General features: G+C 38.3%; 1 protein-coding gene across 1 annotated transcript in view; it reads right to left on the bottom strand.

Annotated features, from left to right (window-relative positions):
• LOC107694122 (ras-related protein Rab-6B-like) overlaps positions 1 to 20,976 on the bottom strand; it is a 97,689-nt gene that overhangs the window by 41,595 nt on the left and 35,118 nt on the right. Inside the window, exon 2 of the mRNA XM_016493733.1 lies at positions 14,661 to 14,719. Coding sequence (XP_016349219.1) covers positions 14,661 to 14,719 — 59 coding nt within the window. The remainder of the gene's footprint in view (positions 1 to 14,660; positions 14,720 to 20,976) is intronic.

Here is a 20,976-nt window from a genome sequence, read left to right on the forward strand (position 1 = left end):
GTTACATGTTTTGAACTCCATTTCCCATAGTCCCTTGCCTGTCGTTTCTGTTCTGATCATGATCACCTGTTAGTAATTTACTCATCATTCCATCACTATTTAAACCATGCTCACTCTGTCTGTCTTTGCTGCAGTATTGTTTGAGTTTACATCGTGTTTTCTGTTCCCTGTGTTTTGGATTACCTTTTTCCACGTTTTTGTTCTGTTCTGTTCTGTTTATTTGTGTTTTAATAAACTGCACTTGGATCTGACCTTGTTTTCTCCTGGCATTCCGTGACAGAATACTGCAGCCAGTACTAGATCCAGCAGCGAGCGAGAAGGACGAGGACAGTAGAGCCCGCTCCAGTCCGGGAGCTCACAGAGTCCACTACAGAGCCCGCTCCAGTCCGGGAGCTCACAGAGTCCACTCCAGAGCCGGCTCGAGTCCGGGAGCTCACAGAGTCCACTCCAGAGCCAGCTCCAGTCCGGGAGCTCACAGAGTCCACTCCTGAGCCCGCTCCAGTCCGGGAGCTCACAGAGTCCACTCCAGAGCCCGCTCCAGTCCAGAGCCAGCTCCAGTCCGGGAGCTCACAGAGTCCACTCCTGAGCCCGCTCCAGTCCGGGAGCTCACAAGGTCCACTTCAGAGCCTGCTCCAGTTCGGGAGCTCTCAGAGCTCATTAAGGAAGTCTCTCCAGTCCGGGAGCTCACAGGGACCGTTGCGGAGCAATCGGCTAGTCTTGTTGCAGCCGTCGAGGCTGGTACTAAACTCTCTCTGCTCTTGTTTACAGTTTTCCCTAAATTGCTGAGAGGGTTTTCGGTCCCACCAGTGTTGCCTGGCAGGATTCCGGCTCCGCTCTGGTTGCCCCCCTGGGTTCCGGTTTGGCAGGAGCCTCACTGGCTCACTCCTCCGGCTCCGTCCTGGCTATCTGCTGGGGTTTCCCAGGCCAATCAGATTGTTTGAGTTTACATCGTGTTTTCTGTTCCCTGTGTTTTGGATTACCTTTTGCCACATTTTTGTTCTGTTCTGTTCTGTTTATTTGTGCTTTAATAAACTGCACTTGGATCTAACCTTGTTTTCTCCTGGCATTCCGTGACAGTGTTATTGAGAATTATGAAACCTATTACTCTTGATATGACTGAATGAGTTGTATTTTTATATTTAGATTCCTAAGGTCATTTATTAGTCATCATATTATATAGTTGGCAGTTTGACCAATATTACGGATAGTATGAAATCAACAAATAAAATGTGCATATTTTAATTTGCCTGCAGCTAGCAGACGTTTTGCACCATAATACCATTTTTAAATGCATATATTTGTTTTTATGAAATAAAAAAAACTCAGAGTAGATGGAATTGTGTGTATGTTTTATTTTGTTTGTGATTTAGGTGTAATAAATATCTAATCACTATTAAAAATGGTTGTTCTTTCAAAATGGAGTCGCGTTTTTATCCATGATCAGTTTAGCACAAGTTGCTGGTTGACTAAGGCTCATTCAAAATATCTACATTTAATCATTTAACAGATGCTTTTATCCAAAGCGAATTACAAATGAGGACAATAGAAGCAATCAAACCAACAAAAGAGCAACAATATATAAATGCTGTGACAAATCCTGGTTAGTCTAGTATCTGGACTATTAATTGACAGTTTCATACAAAACACAAAATCATGTGTTTGGGAATGTACAACTTATGATGTGAGATTAAAAACAACAGTTTGTCCCTCAATGTACTTGCACACAGCTGGTCATCAGCATCATGATCACGCATCCGTTTCTGTAGCAATGCCAGCCCACTGTGCTGTCTTCAAAACAGGAGCAGTGAGCTCTTTCACCCTGCCACTCTGTTTTTTTTCTCTTCTGTTTTAAGTTTCATTGTGGGTTGATCTAGCTTTTCCAAACCTGCTCCTCCCTCCCCAACCCTTTCTCTTTCTCTCTCTTTCTTGCTCTATTTTTGGAACATGAAAGAGGAAATAAATCATAGTGAATTAAAAATAACCTTCAATTTAATATATCAAATTTTAAGCTAACATTTCAGACAATATTTTTTATATTACACATGAGATATATGTTTTTCGTAGCTTATACCAGTGATTCCTGCACTGCTATTTACCGCCTCCACTGAATCTACAGTGAAAAGAAATTATATTTTACTCAAATTGCTTTCAGTCAAAATTGAATGTAAGGAGAGATGAAAAGAGTTGGGTAATGCAAAACAAAATGAAGACAACTCTGCTTGCTGTTGCTTTTCATTAGAGTCTGATTCATTAACCAGTGACTCGTATGAGCTGGTTCTTTTAAGAAATTGGTCAAAAAAGACTTACAAATGTACAAGTTATCGGTCTGAATCAAAATCATTCTACGAAATGAATCATTTGCTGAACATGTCAAGCGATTACTGATTTGAATTACTTACTGAACTGCAAGTCATCTTTACTCACTCGTGTCTGACTCTAAATTAACTGAAAAACCTCTATGAACCATATTATGAAGAACCTCATGTTGTTCCAAATTATTATGACTTTCTTTCTTCTGTGTAACACAAAAGAAGATATTTTGAAAAATAGCTTGGTAACACTTTGTTTTAAGGTGTCCTTGTTACACATTATATGTACTTACTATTAGTGCTGTCAAAAGACCCGGTATTTCGGTACCAAGTTGGTACTACAAAAATGAAAACGTTATGGTACCAGGTTTTTTTTAAGTACCGGTGGTACCGAGTACCCGGTCAACCCGGTTCTTGATGCACTATCCGAAAGCTAGCCTCTTCCAGTGTTGCCAAGTCCGCGGTTTTCCCGCGGAATTGGGCTGCTTTAACACTGTTGCCGCGGGTTGTTTTTCATGTCCGCGGGTTGAAAAACGACCCCATTAACGTGATATTTAGCCCCTGGAATGCGAAACCAGGGGACCCCGCCAAAACATGCTTATTTTATCATCGGAACGCGATTTTTAACGGGGACCCCCTCGAAACGCGATTGGGCGGGTTTTGTTTTGAAAACCTGGCAACCTCTTCATAAAAGCAGTGGCGACCTCAAGAGGAGGAAACGCATCAAACTAACAAAACACCCCCGTGACAACACTACTTACTATTATAATATAATATATGAATAATTACATGCAAGTAACCCTAAACCAAACCCTAATCCTAACCGTAACAATATAGTAAGTACATGAAGTTAATTAATATTACTCAGTACTTAAATGTAACAAGAACACCTTAAAATAAATTGTAACCAACAGCTTTTTTTCATACAATATAAGTGGGGTCCCATATTATTTGGACTCTAACGTTTTTTTAAATATCTTCCTTTGTGTTAAAATTATGGAAAAACAAAATTCTGGTTTATGCTTAGTGCAGGCTTCAAAACATACATATGAAAAGGGATTTCTGTGACAAAAATAAAAAAGAAATCTCCCGTGTTAAACAGTGTCAAGATGAAAACCCAAAGGTGTTGAGCTTTTCAAGGAAAGAAGGCGAGAAAGAGAGAAAAAGTGACGCCGATGTTAAATATAGAAACTTGCACAGCTAGAGGAGTGCTCGCACAAAGAGATCCAGAATTAATTATTCATAAACATTTTAATTATTAAGCTTCACACACATCAGCTTTAAAACACAAAGTGTGTTTTCCAGCATAGCTCCCCAAAAGCCTCAGAGGAAAAAGGTGTTCAGAGAAGAAAAGGGAAATTGAATTCCTGTAGCTACTAAAATTCCTATAAATAAAGTGTAACTGGCAAATAAAACTGTGACAAGCACACAAACAAAAGTTGTTGCTTAAGGTATCAAATGAGGAAACGGCTAATTATAAGTTTTTATTTAGGCCTCCAATACACTGCTCAGACAATATTGTCATACATTCGGTGACCTGAATTATGCCAATTGAGAATATTAGCATGAATATAGACTATAACGAACATACAAATCTAAAACATTCTGAAAAGCATCCATCATAGCCGATATTGCACAGGAGATGGCACATGCCCTTTAGACAAAGTACACCAGTTGCCAGGGCCCCTAGGGAGGGTGGCAGGAGTTTGACTGGAATCGAACGCCAATTAAAACTCCACCAGAAGAGAAATTAGCCACACTAATCTGCTTCACAAAGCACCATCTTGAGTGAATGTCAGGCCAAATCCTGTTTATCTTTCTATTTGCATTTAATCAAAGAATAAATTTTAAGAATGCAACATGACCCAGGTGAGCAGACTCAAAGCATGTTGGGAGCTTAGCTGCATACGAAGTGCCTGCCTGACTGTGATTGTATAGTCAGAGCCTCCAAATCACATTACGAAGAATGGAAAGCGGACCTGTAGATGAACATTTGTCAAATTTTACAGAATCAAATCTGGGCCTATGACTGAGTTGGTATTTATCTGTAGTTTTAGACCTTGGCGAGTTGCCCGTTTGGCATCGATACCCCTGTACCCTGAAGACAAATGACATGCAGTGGTCCACAGCGTTTCATTAAGGCATATTGATTGGAATGTAACAGCTCAATGCAGGATCTGAAGGGATGACGTCATTCAATCGGCCTGATGAACAATCTGAGACACGCTATGCGATCGCGTTATGCTAATGTTGGGGCATCTGGTCAGTATCAAGAAGGCTTTAACGTGTTTACATTATACAACTACATTCACTGCCTTAAACATGTGACAGGATTCTCAAGGTTACTTAGGGGAGGGGTGGAAATAAAACGGTGCACTAACCATTAATCATCTTCCTGGCAAGACAAAGACAAGATGTGTATGATGTTTTTTTAGTGATCCAAGTCATAGAATGTCAGGTAAGAAGAAGCATCTGGGCTTGTTTATCTATTTATTGAAAACATCTTCAATAAAGCAAGAACAGATGCTACTGAATAAATCTTGCCTGCAACAGCAAAATTGTGAGCAAGTGGAGTCAACCATATTGTAAATCTCAGTATATTTAGGCCTAAATTTAAGTTTTATGTTACTAGTGCTTTACTTACTAGGAAAGGTGCGTGAATTTACGAGCATTTGCCAAATTATTCATTTGCTGCAGGAATTCCTGCACAGCTATTCAAAGGCTAGAATTCTATTTCTATAAAGTTGTTCTCAATGATAGCACGCAACATACAGTGTGATCTGTGTAGTCTGATGTACTAAAGACTGACTCTTAAGACTTGGTTATTTATAATGAATCAGACCAAATAAATCACAAGTGATCAGTTTGACTGACTTATCCATTAGAGGGTTGTTTGAAATTAAACTTGACTCACTTACAAATAATTACTTTCAGTCATATCCAACGCAAAATGAACTCAGAGCTTATACTGTATTATTTGTACTTTTTAAAGGGTTAGTTCACCCAACAATGAAAATTCTGTCATTAATTACTCACCCTCGTGTCGTTCCAAACCTGTAAGACCTTCATTCATCTTCGGAACACAATTTAAGATATTTTTGATGAAATCCGAGATGATGAAATACCACCACATTCAAGGCCCAGAAAGGTAGTAAGGACATTGTTAAAATAGTCTATGTGACATCAGGGGTTCAACCATAATTTTATGAAGCTATGAGAATACTTTTTGTGCTCAAAGAAAAATTTTAAGATTTTATTCAACTATTTCATCTTTTCCATTTCAGTCTTCTATGCGCGTACATGAGAGTACCATGATGCACAAAAAATTATTCTCGGAGCTTCATAAAATTAAGGTTGAACCCCTGATGCCACATGGACGGTCACCGTGATTTTGCCAAGCAAGACATGTTCCTGGATCAACATCCTTTGTTGATTCTGGATCAACATTACTGTCCAAAAATATAGACTTAACCCAATCCCTACCCCTAAACCTAACCCTACCCATAATTTATTCCTAAAATCAGTGTGAAATGATAGCTGATTAACAAGGATGTAGAAGCACCTAACCCTGATCGTAAGCCTAAAACAGATATTTCCTGAAAAGTTATCCCTCAATTCTGATTGGTTGATTGGCATTTTGTTCCAGAATCAACAAGTATGTTGATCCTGGAACATGTTGTACTTGGTGAAATCACGTTTACCCCACATGGACTATTCTAACAATGTCCTCACTACCTTTCTGGTCCTTGAACGTGGTAGTTGTGTTGCTGTCTTTAGAGGGACATAAAGCTCTCGGATTTCATCCAAGATATCTTAATTTGTGTTCTGAACATGAACGAAGGTCTTATGGGTTTGGAACGACATGAGGGTGAGTAATTAATGACATAATTTGCATTTTTGGGTGAACTATCCTTTTAAAGGCATTGAAAAATGTCTATGTTTGTGAGACTAATATGACTGACTTTATATGACAATGTGTATTTAAAGATAAACCTTCACAGCACAGTTTTGTTTTAATAAATTGTCACTTAATGGAAAAAAATGTTACAAAAATAAATTTTTGTTGTTATGAATATAGTGTGTAGTATTATTGGAAATATAGTTGGGACAAAATATGGTGATGAGAGGGGAAGTATTGCCTCATGCTGCTGCTTCTAAAAAAAAAAGAAGAAGAAGAAGAAGAAAAATCCCACAGGAGCGTTTTGTCATTTAATTTTCTCACTCTGGTCCTTTTCCAAATACTAGTGTGCTGCCTTGTTGGCTACTGTCTATGTAGGTAGCTGCCTACTATGCATTCTAACTAAAATGGAATCTCAATGGCAGATTTGGAATGCGACACATAGACCTTCATTTAGTTAGACTCCATATTGAATTTAACACAGCTGAAAACAAGGCTGTGAGGGATAGACCTATGGTCCTTACAATGGCATGCACAGAATAAAAGTCCAAGATCATGTCATTTTCACAACTTACAAAAATGTTTCATGAAATTTTTGTCTACTGAAAGTTTTTTTTTTCTTCCAGAAAGACTTTCAGCTGAACAGAACAATCAACGCACTGTACTTCTATCCCTCACAGCCTCGTTTTCATTCCTGCCAATAATTAAATATACCGCTACCCTGACTAAGGTGAAACAATTTTTGAAATAATCTTTATCAATATGTTACAGTGCAAAATTGTTATGTTCAACTTTTTTTTTCTTCACACAAGCTTGTTGAAATGCATTATGAGACTGCCTTCTCTATAAAAGTAATGCTAGAATTTGAACAAAACAAGGTATAATAAGAGATAGCTGCTTACGTTTTGGAGTAGCCTTCATGTCAAGAGTGTGCCTATGATGCTGTCTACAGAGGCAGCTCACTAGTTTTTGAACCAGAGCCTCGGTGTCTTATCTGCTCCCTGGCTGTGCTGAGCAGAAAACAGTCACACTCCAGTGCCCCGTGTTGAGTGGCAGCTCAGTCAGGTGGCGCAGCACAGCTCTCCCACTGGACCTCGAGTAGCATGTCCAAATCTCACTCTATCTGAAGCCAAATGGCCATCACAGCAAAACAACCACAAACTCAGCAAATCAAGCTGAATATCTGACAGGCAGTCAGTCTCTGCTCTTCCTTTTCATTCACTTAATACTCTCTTAAATTCATTGCTCTGTTTCTTACCCCCACTTTATCTGTATTCAAATCAATTATACGATAAAGTTGCCAAGTTTGATGATGTTCCTTATTCCCTCGGCCCAGTTTAAATTGAAGAACTATGATAGAACCAGGACAGTGTCAGACTCTGTTCCATGTTTTGTCTGTGTCTTGCTCCCCAGGTGTTCCTTTCCCATGTTTAATTTGTCCCAGGTGTTCCCCATGATTGTTCATGGATCCCAGGTGTTTCTCGTCATCCCCTCCTCCTGTGTGTATTTAAAGTGTTCCCAGTCCCTAGTTCTCTGTCCGCTGTTGAACGTCTTCCTGTGTACGTCTTCGTGTGAACGTCTTCCTGAGTTCGTCTCCCTTGGTTCCTGTAAATAAAGTCTTGTCAACATATTCTCCAGCGTCTCCTCGTCCCTCGTGTGTGTGCAACGTGACAGACAGAAAGTGTCATTGCAGCATTTTCTGGATGACTTAAAGCTCCAGTGAAACATAGCGTGTGTTTAATACAGCTGACTGTTCAGCCCTTTCCAATGAAGAGCGAAGGTCTCAAGAGCCCCACTAAAGAGAGAAGACCTGAAACCCCCTGCTGTGCTCCGCTGTGCCTCACTCGATCAAACAATGTAGGGCTCATAGAATTTGGAATTTCTAATTAAAACTGTAAAAACTTAGGCCTACATAAACTCATACATTCACTGCAAACTACATTAACACCTGAGGTTCAAGGTTCGGCTGCTCAGATCCTGTACCTAACTGTTTCTCAATTCATAGTCATTCGCAATTATCATGAATTTTATGTAACTTTTGAGCAGTTAAAAAATAAAACTGCATGTGTTTTGTAGACAAACATTGATTTGCTTGTGCTTTGGCTCTGCTCCTCTGCGTAAATGAATGTGGTTCGATGTAATTATACTGTAGATGTACTTGGAAGAAGCATCGGCTCCCATGAATCGAAGATGGCAGCATCCAGGCTGCTTTACTTCAGAAGCTGTATGTGCCAGCCAAGCAACTGCCATTGAAATAAATAGAAATGGCTAAATGAATAATGCAACAATTGTTTCTTTTGTTTCTAAGGAATTTTAAGAGAAACAAGTTGATACTTGAATATAACGGAGAACGCATCCTGATTTATAACAGAGCAACCTCTGAACAATTCAATTTTCCTCTGGGCTATTTTGTTATGATTCTTTGACGCTTTTATATATCACCAACATAAACTGCAAGCAACAATTTTAAAATAATGAGATGAAATTCCTAAACCGGGAGTATGTGTCTGGTAGTTGAGGTCTATAAAGGGAAATACAGGAGCTTTTGTTCTAAATGGTCGTTATCTACTCAAATTTCTCTCTAAATGTTGATGTAATACAGACTCAGACAGCAATGAATCTACATCAGATGGAAAGTCATAAATATGCAGATGTGCCTCTCTCATTTTGCATAGAGCAGAAGACTGACAGATGATAGGAGTCAGGGTGATGCTCTCTGCTCTTCTGGCATATGCTATCATGAAAGCCCACTGCCAGACATCTTAAGGTCAATCTCAATGTTGAGAAGCAGCTTGATTTGAGCTTATTCAAGAATATGTAAATTAGAAAAGCACTGGTGTCACTTCCTCTCTCCAGTGTAACTGTAGAGAGCAACAGCTCATTAAGATGCCTTTTACTTCTCAAAGGTGACACTGATGAGGCAGTATATTTTATTCATGTGCAGATGACACAAGAAACTGTTTGGTTTCAGTCAGATTCAATTGTTATCAATGAACCTCCTCGAGCAATAAAGATGACTGCATAGCCACAGTCATTAATGGCTGTGAGAAACGTGAATCTGGAATCTCAGCTTCATTAAGAGCCTGTGATCACTCATGTAAAAATGAGGATTAGAGGAAGGAATTTGACAAAAAAAAAATTGAAGTTAAATTTTATGTTAAATGATTATGTAAAAAGTTAAATGATACAATTTAAATATGATAAATTATTATTATTATTATTTTTGTTTAAAGATTTATTTATGGTGTTTTATGCCTTTATTTGGATAGCGAAGTGGGTGAGAGAGAAGGGGATGGGATGGGATGGGGAAAGGTCCGCAAGCCGGGACTCAAACTCGGGACACCCGAAGCGCAATGGCGCTGTATGTCGGCGCGCTGCCCACGAGGCCATCGGCGCCGACATAAATATGATAAATTTGCAACCAGCACACACTATATCATCGAGTGATGTGGCCATTAAAAGTCTGTGAGATGCCATTGTCCAAAGTTAGCAGGATGGATAGCCTAGCCAACAACTACATCCGGAAGTGGCTGAGCCTTCCTCGTTGCTTCTCAGATGCTAGTCTCTTTGGCCAGAATATGCTCTAGCTCCCTATGAAGTCCATCTCACTAGGGTATAAGCAAGAGAAAGCACGCCCCGTTCTGGAGGTGAAGGATTCCCGGGACCCCTTGGTAAGGAGTGCCAAAATTCCCATCCAGACAGGCCATAAATGGAAGGTGCAGGAAGAGGTACATCAGGCCATCTCCAGTCTTCAGCACAGAGAGATCATGGGGTTGGTCCAGATTGGGTGGGCTGGCTTAGGCTGGGGAACACCACAACAGTTTTGGTCAAAAGCTTTCAAAACACAGCAGAAGTCTATGGTGGTGGAGGAAGTCACCAGGGTTGAGTCTCCCTGGGCCAGCAGGGCACCTGGACCCAGTGGGACGCTACAGCGAATAAGCGCATCAGCTGGGCAGACATCTGGAGAACTCCACAAGCCAGACTCAGCTTTCAAATAAGGGTGGTATATGATACACTCCCATGCCCCTTAAACCTCACCCAGTGGCCCTGGCCAAGCTGGCTGAAGTCCTGGAGAGGGGTAGGGTAGCAGATGTACTATTACAGGGGGCGAAACATTGGTGAACGGCGGCGACCAGCTGATGACCCTGCAGCTGACCTAATGAGGAAGAGGAGGTGCATCAGGCAGAAAAGCCACGCAGGTAGAACAGCTTAGGTTTTATATTAATAGATAATGGAACACAAAGCATTTTACTAAGAATGAACACATGGTGCAAAACAGCGCTTTGGATTTGAGATTCCAGAATCTATCATCTCGTCAGAAAGCACAACACAGTCTGTTCACAAAGCACACGTGTAATCTTATTACAGCTTGACACTGTAGCGCTACAGCATGCTTAGTTTGGTTTATGACACAAACATAGTCTTATCGTTACACACATTGTGAGAGTACAGATCAGGGGGCTGGTTAGAGCTTAACTCTATATTCTGGCATTTTGTTAAATATTAAGCTACTATGCACTGTCAGTATGGAGGAAAACTGTAAGCGTCCATTTTTTAATCATTTACACTGTACATTTATATAACAAGATGTTAACAATAGAGTGGATACATAACATTTCTCATGTGACTAGGTTTCCATTTGGCATAGAAATGAATGTACTCCATGTCCTACTAAAGTTTAAATGCCATTTATTTTTTTAATTACTGAAGTTTTAAGTCATTTGTGGAAACAGTGTTAGTGCAGCAGAATGGGGAGGATATAAAGAAAGAAAGGCAAGATCAAGGCCAGAGAGACTTCAGAGAGCTGTCATTATGCGTATGTCTCAGGCGGTTGGACTATTGTGACAGTTAGAACCTGTAGTGCACTAAAGCTGTGACTCAGCTCAAACACAAGGACATCTAAATAGACACATGCCTACAGAGCATTTCAGCCTGAAAAACATTAGCCATTCACATCATTTCACTGTCCTTCAGGTTTTATGGGTTATAAACCATGCAGATAAGTGGAATAGAAACATTCAAGTCTGATGACATAACAGTTGTTTGACAGAACACAGACAAATACACATGGCTGATTTTTCAATTATGGGCACTTTTGACTACTTGAAGTACTTTGACTACTTGACTACTTTGTGAAAAAAGTGAACTGTCCTCCAAAAAGCTTGGTGTGACAGTAATGACAGGAGTATTGATTCTTGATTCAGGAGTATTGAAATTGCAAATTGTACACAATAATACCAAATGAATTGATGTGATAATGATCTGAGAAGTCAGAAGGAGTATCGCACCACAAGGCAGTAATTGTGTATAACAGGTTATTTATAATAAGGTTATTAATAAAACAGTAGTTTTGTTTTATTATCATCAATAAAACAAAAGCAAGAACTGTTAGGTACAAAAATAGCACCAACTCCTCTTTATAACAACTGAGGATAGAGTTGTATTGTTTACAGTGCTAACAATAACAGTTTAACTTCACTCACAAACACAATACATCTACTAGTGTTCACTCCTACCAGTGACGGCTACCTTATACTGTATACTGTATTTCTCCCTATACTAATTGAAACTTTCCATTTCTATATTCTAAATTAACTTGTGCCTCATTCCACTCCATAGAAAAGAGTTGCAACAAATATCAATAAATACAATAAAACAAAACATACACTTGCACAAATATTTCCATTCATATTTAACATGATGTCAAATAATGCCAAGTCCACTCTGCTAAAACAGGAAACAAAACAGCAAACCCTCAATACATTTTAGAAAAAAAAAACAGTCTGAGGGCAGTAAAATGATGTGAAGTGATGGAAGACTCTTCATCTGAACTGAAAATATGATTTTAAAAGTTCAAAAGAAACATTTTCTTACATTAAACACATTTTATAAGTATAGTGCAGGGAAGTTGTCTAGCTAAGGGACACAGCTGAATTAGAGCCTTTCTGGCAAAATTAACCTGTTTATATTCTAGAATATTATTAAAAAGCAATTAAAGATACACATAAAATAATAAAAACTATCACAAACTATCCTTTAAAACTACAATCATTGTTTTTCCTTTCTTCTCACATAATTTTACTGCCCTCATATTGTTTTCATGTGTTTGGCCAGCGGAGGACTGGTACTTTATGCTTCCATCTGCTGACAAGCTTTATGGAGATGCTGATTTTCTTTTCCAGCAGGACTTTAGCACCTTCCCACAGTGCCAAAACCACTTCCAAGTGGTTTGCTGACCATGATATTACTATGCATGATTGGTCAGCCAACATGCCTGACCTGAACCCCATATGGAATCTATGGGATATTTTCAAGAGAAAGATGAGAAACAATAGTGCCTCAGCAGTGCCACAGGCTGATCGCTTCCATGCCACACCTCACTGATGCAGGAATTTGTGGTAAAGGAGCCTCACTGATGCAGGAATTTGTGGTAAAGGAGCCTCACTGATGCTGGAATTTGTGCTAAAGTTGGGTAGTAGCTTGGTTCTATCCATTGGTTGTTGGTTGGATTTTAAGATGTCGCTGTTACACTCAAAACTAATATGAGGTGTGGTCTGTTTTGTATAATGGTGGGGTTTACGGCATATGTTGGTTGAGTTATTGAGTTATAACACTGTGTTAAAACATTACATATACATGAACAAATTGTGAATTTTCCTGACGACTTCAAAATCACCTTAGGGCAGGGGTGTCCAAACTCGGTCCTGGAGGGCCGGTGTCCTGCAGAGTTTAGCTCCAACTTGCCTCAACACACCTGAATGGAAGTTTCTAGTATGCCTATAAGAGCTTGATCAGCTGGTTCAGGTGTGTTTGATTAGGGTTGGAGCTAAACTCTGCAGGACACTGGCCCTCCAGGACCGAGTTTGGACAGCCCTGCCTTAGGGGATCAAACTCATCTCACATGAGGTAGATTCTTTTCCCCTACACCAGCTCTCTCGCAGGTTTAATTAAAAAATATGAACCTTATATAGACAACACTCCTCTTGAGATGTTTCAAACAGCATGCTTTCCATCCCCATATTATTCAACAATACAACAATACAAAACAAGATTGTCTATAACAACCTGCAGCGTGCTTCCGCTGAAAATCTGGCTTACCATTTACCAAGAGTTTCACTAAATAGTATCATATGCAGTAGGGGTGGGCGATATACGGGTAGACACCATTAATCAGAAGAAATTTGTCAAATTTGCTAGAGATTATTGTCTCTATCGCGGTTACACGCTGACGTGACGTTGCTGTGCTACGCGGTCACGAAAACTTATTGTGTGAAAGAGAACTCATATCGCTATATGCGTGCGCTGTCTGACAGACTGTTTCTGAGCACTGTCGGAGAGGCGCGCGCACATGAAGACGGTGCTTACAGAGCACGAGAGAATTGAACGAAGTTATTTTTGCTGCTTTATAGGCATTGAACTGTTAAATACACACACTTGTATGTGTCAAAATGTCAGTATTTGCAAGTACCCCCGTAAACACAGTAAGTTAGGTCTTGAGTGAAAACAAACAGCTTAGAAAGTAAACACATGTGTAACAGTATATTGGTTCCGGGCAGCTCTTAAAATGAAAGCAGTCTAATATTCCTGCTGTCTGTCATGTTAATCAAACAACAAAAGAGAGAAAATCTCTCACCGTTCTTGACTAAATCACTTTTGTAACCTTAATAAGAAGACATATACTGTATATTTAATTTACACAGTGAAGAATATGCAACTTTTTTTTTTACATTTAATTACAATTCTTTATTAATAAACAACTTTATACAATGTAACATTTCTTATTTATTTGTTCAACTGTAGTTTTTTTATCATATTGCTTGTAATAGTTTCTTATTCTTATTCAATTGCTGACTGTTTACATGTCTTCAGTGAGCTTGAGTCTTTTTTTTAATTAAGGCTAGCATTAGTTTTTTGTGATATTGACACTGGTGACAAGAATTATGAATTTTCTGATTTTCATATCATAAAGACCTTATTTAAAGCAAAAATAACTATATCATGATCATTATATATATCATATAAATATGACATATATATATCATATAAATATATGTGTGTGTGTGTGTGTGTGTGTGTGTGTGTAATGTTTTGATCATATCGTCCACCCCTAATATGCAGTGTATAATCAGTTCCTACGGTTTCATATGAAAGGGACCATACATGTATATTCATCTCTGCTGTTGCTAATTCAGATGTGATTGGAGGTGAATATAGAATGAATAATCAAATTTCGCAAATGTGTTTCTGTGATTTACTAACCACACAATCATGTTGAACGTTTATAATCAATTTGGAAGAATTGTCTTCACAAATGAAAGACTGAACTCGGCCCATTATGTTTTCTAAAGACTGTGCGAAATGACTCTTTGATGCTGCACAATAAGGGGAGGGACACTTTGAGTTCTCTGAGTCACAGAATGACAAGGATGTCAAGAGGCCCACCAGCTGCCTACCTGATACGTGTTGTCAAAGCTGTCATACATGAAGCGTGTTATCAGGGAAGTCTTCCCCACTGTAAGAGAACAAAGAGAAGAGAAACATTAAAACAGAAGCCATTTGAAAGCAGACGGTGACTGAGGAAGCCAGTGATGCCTGCCTGGGCTTACTGGATTGATTTGCAAGTTGTGGGCTGCCACCTGCGCTAATTGAAACCTCTGCCAAGAGATCTAATCATTCAATTGGAGACTAACCCAGAAGGTCGTAAGTGACGTTATGGAACCATTGAAAATTATTGCATTAGAGTACAGTTTTTAAAATAAAGGGTCCAAAAGGGGTTCTTGCAGTGACGCCAGAAAGAACCATTTTTGGTTGCCAAATAAACCTTTCAGTGAACAGTTCCTAATTTTTTTTTCATAGTGTGAAGAACAGTTTAAAAATGCAAGAACCTTTTTTCACTATAAAGAACCTTTTGTTCGATAAAAAGGTTCTATGGATGTTTTTTTTATAGAACAACAGGTGCAATAGAGAACCTGAACTATCTCTGATTTAAAGATCAAAAAGGATTTCTTTTGTGGAAAGAATAGACTCAATTTGTCATCAGCTGTCATATGAGAGACAGAAATTGATACATCTTACAGAGCAGCACATAACGGTGTTTTATTTTCACATCTATATTTCATGAATGGTAATATGGTGAAGCTCCTTCGTGCAAGCAATAAAAAAGGTATTAAAAAGGTAGACTATTTCGATTTTACTTCTTTTGAGGCAGGTTTATTAAATCTAGGGCAGAAAACAGTTTAAAATATTCCAGTAGTAGCATCACAGAACCTAAACTCAGATATGAGACTGCAGTAAAAACATCAGCACAACTTCATCTGCCCTGCTGACCTGAGATTCCCCTGAGAAAAAAAAAAACCCAAGAAAATATACCTGTGTAGATAAATAGATGAATTTACCCACACCCACACATCCACACACAGAAAATAACTCTGAGCTACAGATCAAATAAAGGAGAGCAGGATTCTTCGCAGCAAGTTGACTGGAGGCTGCAGGTCACAAGTCATTTAAATGCTAATTTTCCCAAAGACACTGATCTGTCTCCGTTTAAAAGCGAGGAGGATCTAAATTAATGGGGCTCATAAGGCTTTATCTAATGCTTTTGAGTAAATACTGAATTATGGTTTGGGCTATGCCCCCTTCCCTCCCCATCAAACGAACCATGATTATTGAGAGCAGACGAAGCCGCTGGATGGAAGACGTTTGTACAAATTAGGAGTGCTAGAGGAGAGATAGCCAGTCTTCCCTGCTATAGCTGACGCTGAGAGGCAGACGCTAACATATATCAGCTCCTACTGCATCAAGACCAGGGAATAGAACATTCACTAACATTTGCTTTGCTAAAGCAACAAATTTAGGTTGAAAAACTGGTCATTGGATTTGGATTTATTTTATGTTATTTTTTCTAGAAAATACTGTAAACAACAGTTTAGGGGTCGGTAAGATTTTTTCATGTTTCTTAAAGCAGCCTTTTAGCTCATAAAGGGCTAAATTTATTTGATCAAATATAAAGTAAAATCAGTAATATTGTAAAAACACTATTACAATTTAAAATAACAGTTTTCTGGTTAATATATTATAAAATGTAAATACATTTTCAGCATCATTAATCCAGTCTTCAGTGTCACATGATCCTTCAGAAATCATTCTAATATGCTGATTTGTGCTCATAAAACTTTATTATCATCTATGTTGAAAATAGTTGCTCTGCTTAATATTTTTTGTGGAAACCATGATACACTTTTTTTCAGGATTCTTTGATGAATAAAAAGATCAAAAGAACAGCATTTATTTGAAGTCTTCTGATCAATTGAATACTTGCTGAAGAAGTATTAATTTTAAAAACTGACCCTAAACTTTTTTAACAGTAGCGTAGTTTGAAGCCTAAACAGAGATTTAAAGGGGTAGGATGCCCATTTTCCACAAGCTGATATGATTCTTTAGGGTCTTAAAGGGGTCATATGATGCGATTTCAATTTTTCCTTTCTCTTTGGAGTGTTACTAGCTCTTGGTGCATAAAGAAGATCTGTAAAGTTGCAAAGACTAAAGTCTCAAATCCAAAGAGATATTCTTTATAAAAGTTAAGAGTTAACCACGCCTACCTAAAACGGCTCGTTCTAACACGCCCCCACATACCTACGTCGCTCTGTGGGAAGATTTGCATAACGCCGCCCAAATGTTCACGCAAAGAAAGAAGGCGTAACTTTTATTCTCACTGTAGTATTGACGCTGCAGCCATGTCGTGAAGACGCTGTGTGCTCCGTTGTGAAAGCGAAACTACTTTGTTTGGTCTTCCAAAAGAGGTCACGACTACAAATCAGTGGTATTTACAACACTGTTCCAGAACAGTTTAACCCAAATATCCAGATGTGTGCAGCGCATTTTATGGAGGACTGGATCACGAATGATTCGGCGAACATAGACGCATTTATGTAGATCGGGGGTGAATTCCCTTCAAAAACAAACATAATCCACTGCGTCTTCAGCGGCTCAGATGTCGGGAGTAAACGACAACTGCTATGTTCATTATTACATCCAACAACAGAAGACCTCAATCGCTTAGGAGTCATTCTTGTCTACATCTGCTCCGGCGGTGAAACAATGGCGGACTGATGACAGCTCACTCAGGGTGGGTCTAACGTAAGACACCAGTCCAGTCTGTGCTGAAACGCTACTATCAATCAAACTATCATGGGAGGGGCCTGTCTGTATGACGCCACACAGACAGGCATCTGAGATCGGCTCGATTTGAGAAAGGAATAAAGATTTTAGTAGATTAACAAAAAACCACTGGGTGGATTTTTATCATTTTAGGGTGGTTGTGTACACACACTGCCAACACACATTTCAGTTCAAACAACTTGTAAAAGTGCATGTAGCATTATATGACCCCTTTAAGAAAAACAGATCATCATTCCAGTTAACAGCAAATAATCCTTCCCTTTCTATATTCTGTCTCTACAGAACCCACCAAACGAAATGCTCAAACTCTGTTCCTAATAGACAGAGTGGTGGGTGTCTAATTTTAGTCCTGTTAAATATTTAATATCATGTCATTTAGTGGAGCAGAGGGCATCCACCATTTTTCAGTTAATCACCTATTACAGACAGCAGAGCAATAGCTGGACATAGGGCTTAGCTCTTAGACTTTACTGTGATAGATTGGATTTGGTGCTTTGACTCCACTAAGAACGCCCATTAGAGGCACAATCAGATAATGGATACAGGATAAGGAAACGGGAAGGAAGAGACTAAAGTAACTAAAGTATGTTGAAAAATGTAAGGGTAAGCTGGCGGTTTAATGGGAGAAGCTGCAGATAGAATAGATTAGAAATAACATTTTGGCTTGTTTCTTTAAACCACATATACTGCAAACAGTACATTACACAAAGTGTCCAATGCTGCACAGAGAAATCATACGTGCATTTACATAGAAATTACACTGCCATTCAAACGTTTGGGCTCAAACAGCTTCAGCTCTGCATCCAAGGAATAATTACATTTTAAAATATATTAAAACAGAAAAAAAGTTTTTTTAAATTGTAACAATATTTCACAATATTAATATTTTACTGTATTTTTGATCAAATACAAATAATAATGTGAAATAACAAATGTGTAGTATCTCAGAAATAAGAATTTCATGTGTTTTTAATATGAAATTAAGAATATAGAACCATGATTATGATGATAAATGAATGAATAAATTAATTGAATCTGTATTTTATGCAAACACATGCAGTGTCCAAAAATATAAGTAAAAATAGGCATTGGTAAGTTTGCATCACAATACAAAATGTTTTACAATACACAATTTTCTGACCCTCTCTGATGTAAGTGATGTGTGTAACTTAAGTGAAAAAATAAGATGAATCAAATAAAAATATCTACAATAGAAAACTAACAACTTTTATCTATATCTAGAATTCCTATTTTTTTTACCTCTAGAACACCTTGTGTATGGGGTTGCAAAACATGAAAAAAATAGTAGAATTTGATAAAATAATTTTTATTTATTTCTGAATTAACTGTTACTTTAAATTTTGTTGAGAAGACTATAATGGGCTATTTAATGGAAGGACAACCTACTCTAAATACATTGACAATGTGCCACAAAGGTCAATGTGTTTAATGAACTGTATCTTATTTCCTGTGCAGCGGAAATAACACTTCAATAAGTTTTTTTTTTTTTTTTTTAGCTAACACAATATTGAATATGCTTGTATCGAAATTGACTTTCAAAAATAAGCCCACCCTGAGAAATATTCATCATCTCTGCTTCTTCTAAATCTAAATCTTATTAAAGAACTATACTGATAAAACATGAACACAACCGACAGCGGAGGCTTCTGGCACAGAGATTCCGGTCTTTGATATCTCTTTAATGCACACTCGAGGCGCTGCCTGATAAATGTTAGCAGACACACCAAGAACTCCAAGAATTGAATTTAAAACAGCTTTATTTCATCACTATTACATATTCATGACAAATCTACTCATGTATGCTGATAAAAATCCTCAGTACTAATGTTGTGAAACCGCGTTTCTGGAGAGAAACAGTCTGAACTATGTAAAATGCCACAGACAATCTATCAGCAATATCAATTATGAAAGCTTATGCTTATCAGTCTGGCTAATGAACTTTATTTTAGGCACTTTTTTGAATCTTATCATGCAGGAATGATTTAACTGTAATTAGTGCTTCAGATAATTAGCATGCATTATTTAGCAGCATCTTAGCATGGCTGAAAAAACAGGGGCCCTATGAAATCTCTTCTTTTTTCCAAATTACATTTTTTTTTCAAGATTCTATTTTAATCTTAAAAATCACATCTAATCAATTTAATGAATAAAACACAAACAAATAATCAAATTTTCCCCTAAATTCTAAATCAAACGACAATATACTGTAACGATCCCTTTTACATCACAAAATACAAGTACACATTTTACTATACAATGGTAATATATTCTTGTTCAACCAAACTTTTATTTTGATGTGTGGAAGTGAAGATGTTTGAACTTCTCTGAATGTATTTAACAATAGTTTATCAGATTTAATGGTAAAATCTCATGAGCCCAACCCATGAACATTATGCACACTCAAGTACATGTACAAGACAAAACTGTTCCACTCTCTCACATAGATACAGACAGACGTCATATTTCTTTTGCAGTTTAATAATCACAGTCACTACTCTGTTTCGGGATATGAATTTGATTAATTTTATAGCCCTACTTTTGATATATTTGCAAAAAATTTCAGTGACATTCTGCATTACACAGTGAATTCTATTTTTATGAGTGCATTCCATGATTCCGTCCATGTTTCATCTGTTTACACCATCACACTACAGTAATGTAATGAAATCAAACGGTAACACTTTCTATGAAGCCCATATTTATAATACATTATAAGGGTATTCTTAAGGCATTATAATGAATGCATAATGCATTATAAAAACCCTTATAATATGTTATATCATCTTATGAATATTCAAAAGAACAGTTTTAATGTTTTATAATATTTACTTATTTGTGGTTACAGCTTTTAAGAGTATGATGATTTATAACACACAGTGAACATGTTGCATCCACTTAAGTTACAATGGATTATATTTCTCATAGTTATAATGTATTATAAGTCTCATATCTTGCCATCTTTCTTATGCTACTTTACTTAAAGCCATCAAAGACCACTTATAAGTATAGTAATAATAATAATAATAATTTTTTTTTCTCTAACAGCCATAAGATCAGATATCAGATCAGATGAATGTGTAATAAGACATATTTGCTTTGAACTATTTTTAATGTAATATCAGTTTGATTATTTTGACGGTTCCCCAACAGACAAACTGACTATAAGTAACTTTGCAAGTACTTTGTGTGCGGCAGTCGTCCGCGAGGGGCTGCCGCTTTACTTTCGTTTTGTGTTCGTTTATTTTATTAAATTGTTTAAATGGCCGCCGGTTACATTGGTGCCGAAACCCGGGAGGAAGGAGGGACATGCTGCCAGAGATCCCTCGCCGCTGTGGTGAATCCGCGGTGCCATCGAGCATGGCAGAGCAGTCTGCAGCCGTGGACGCTCGAGGCGGTGGGCTGGAGTGAGTTGCCGGGGGGGGCCGGACGAACTCGCTGCCGGCCGCCTGGGCTGTGGAGGGACGGCTGCCGTCCGTAAGGGAGCGGAGGAGTCGCCGCCGTTCGCCTGAGGCCGGAGCCTGCTGCCATCCGCCATGATGGGGAGGAGCAGGGAACGGGGGACTCCTGCCA

This window comes from Sinocyclocheilus anshuiensis, unplaced genomic scaffold (assembly GCF_001515605.1).
Source record: "Sinocyclocheilus anshuiensis isolate Anshui unplaced genomic scaffold, SAMN03320099.WGS_v1.1 scaffold1530, whole genome shotgun sequence".
Classification (NCBI taxonomy): Eukaryota; Metazoa; Chordata; class Actinopteri; order Cypriniformes; family Cyprinidae; genus Sinocyclocheilus; species Sinocyclocheilus anshuiensis.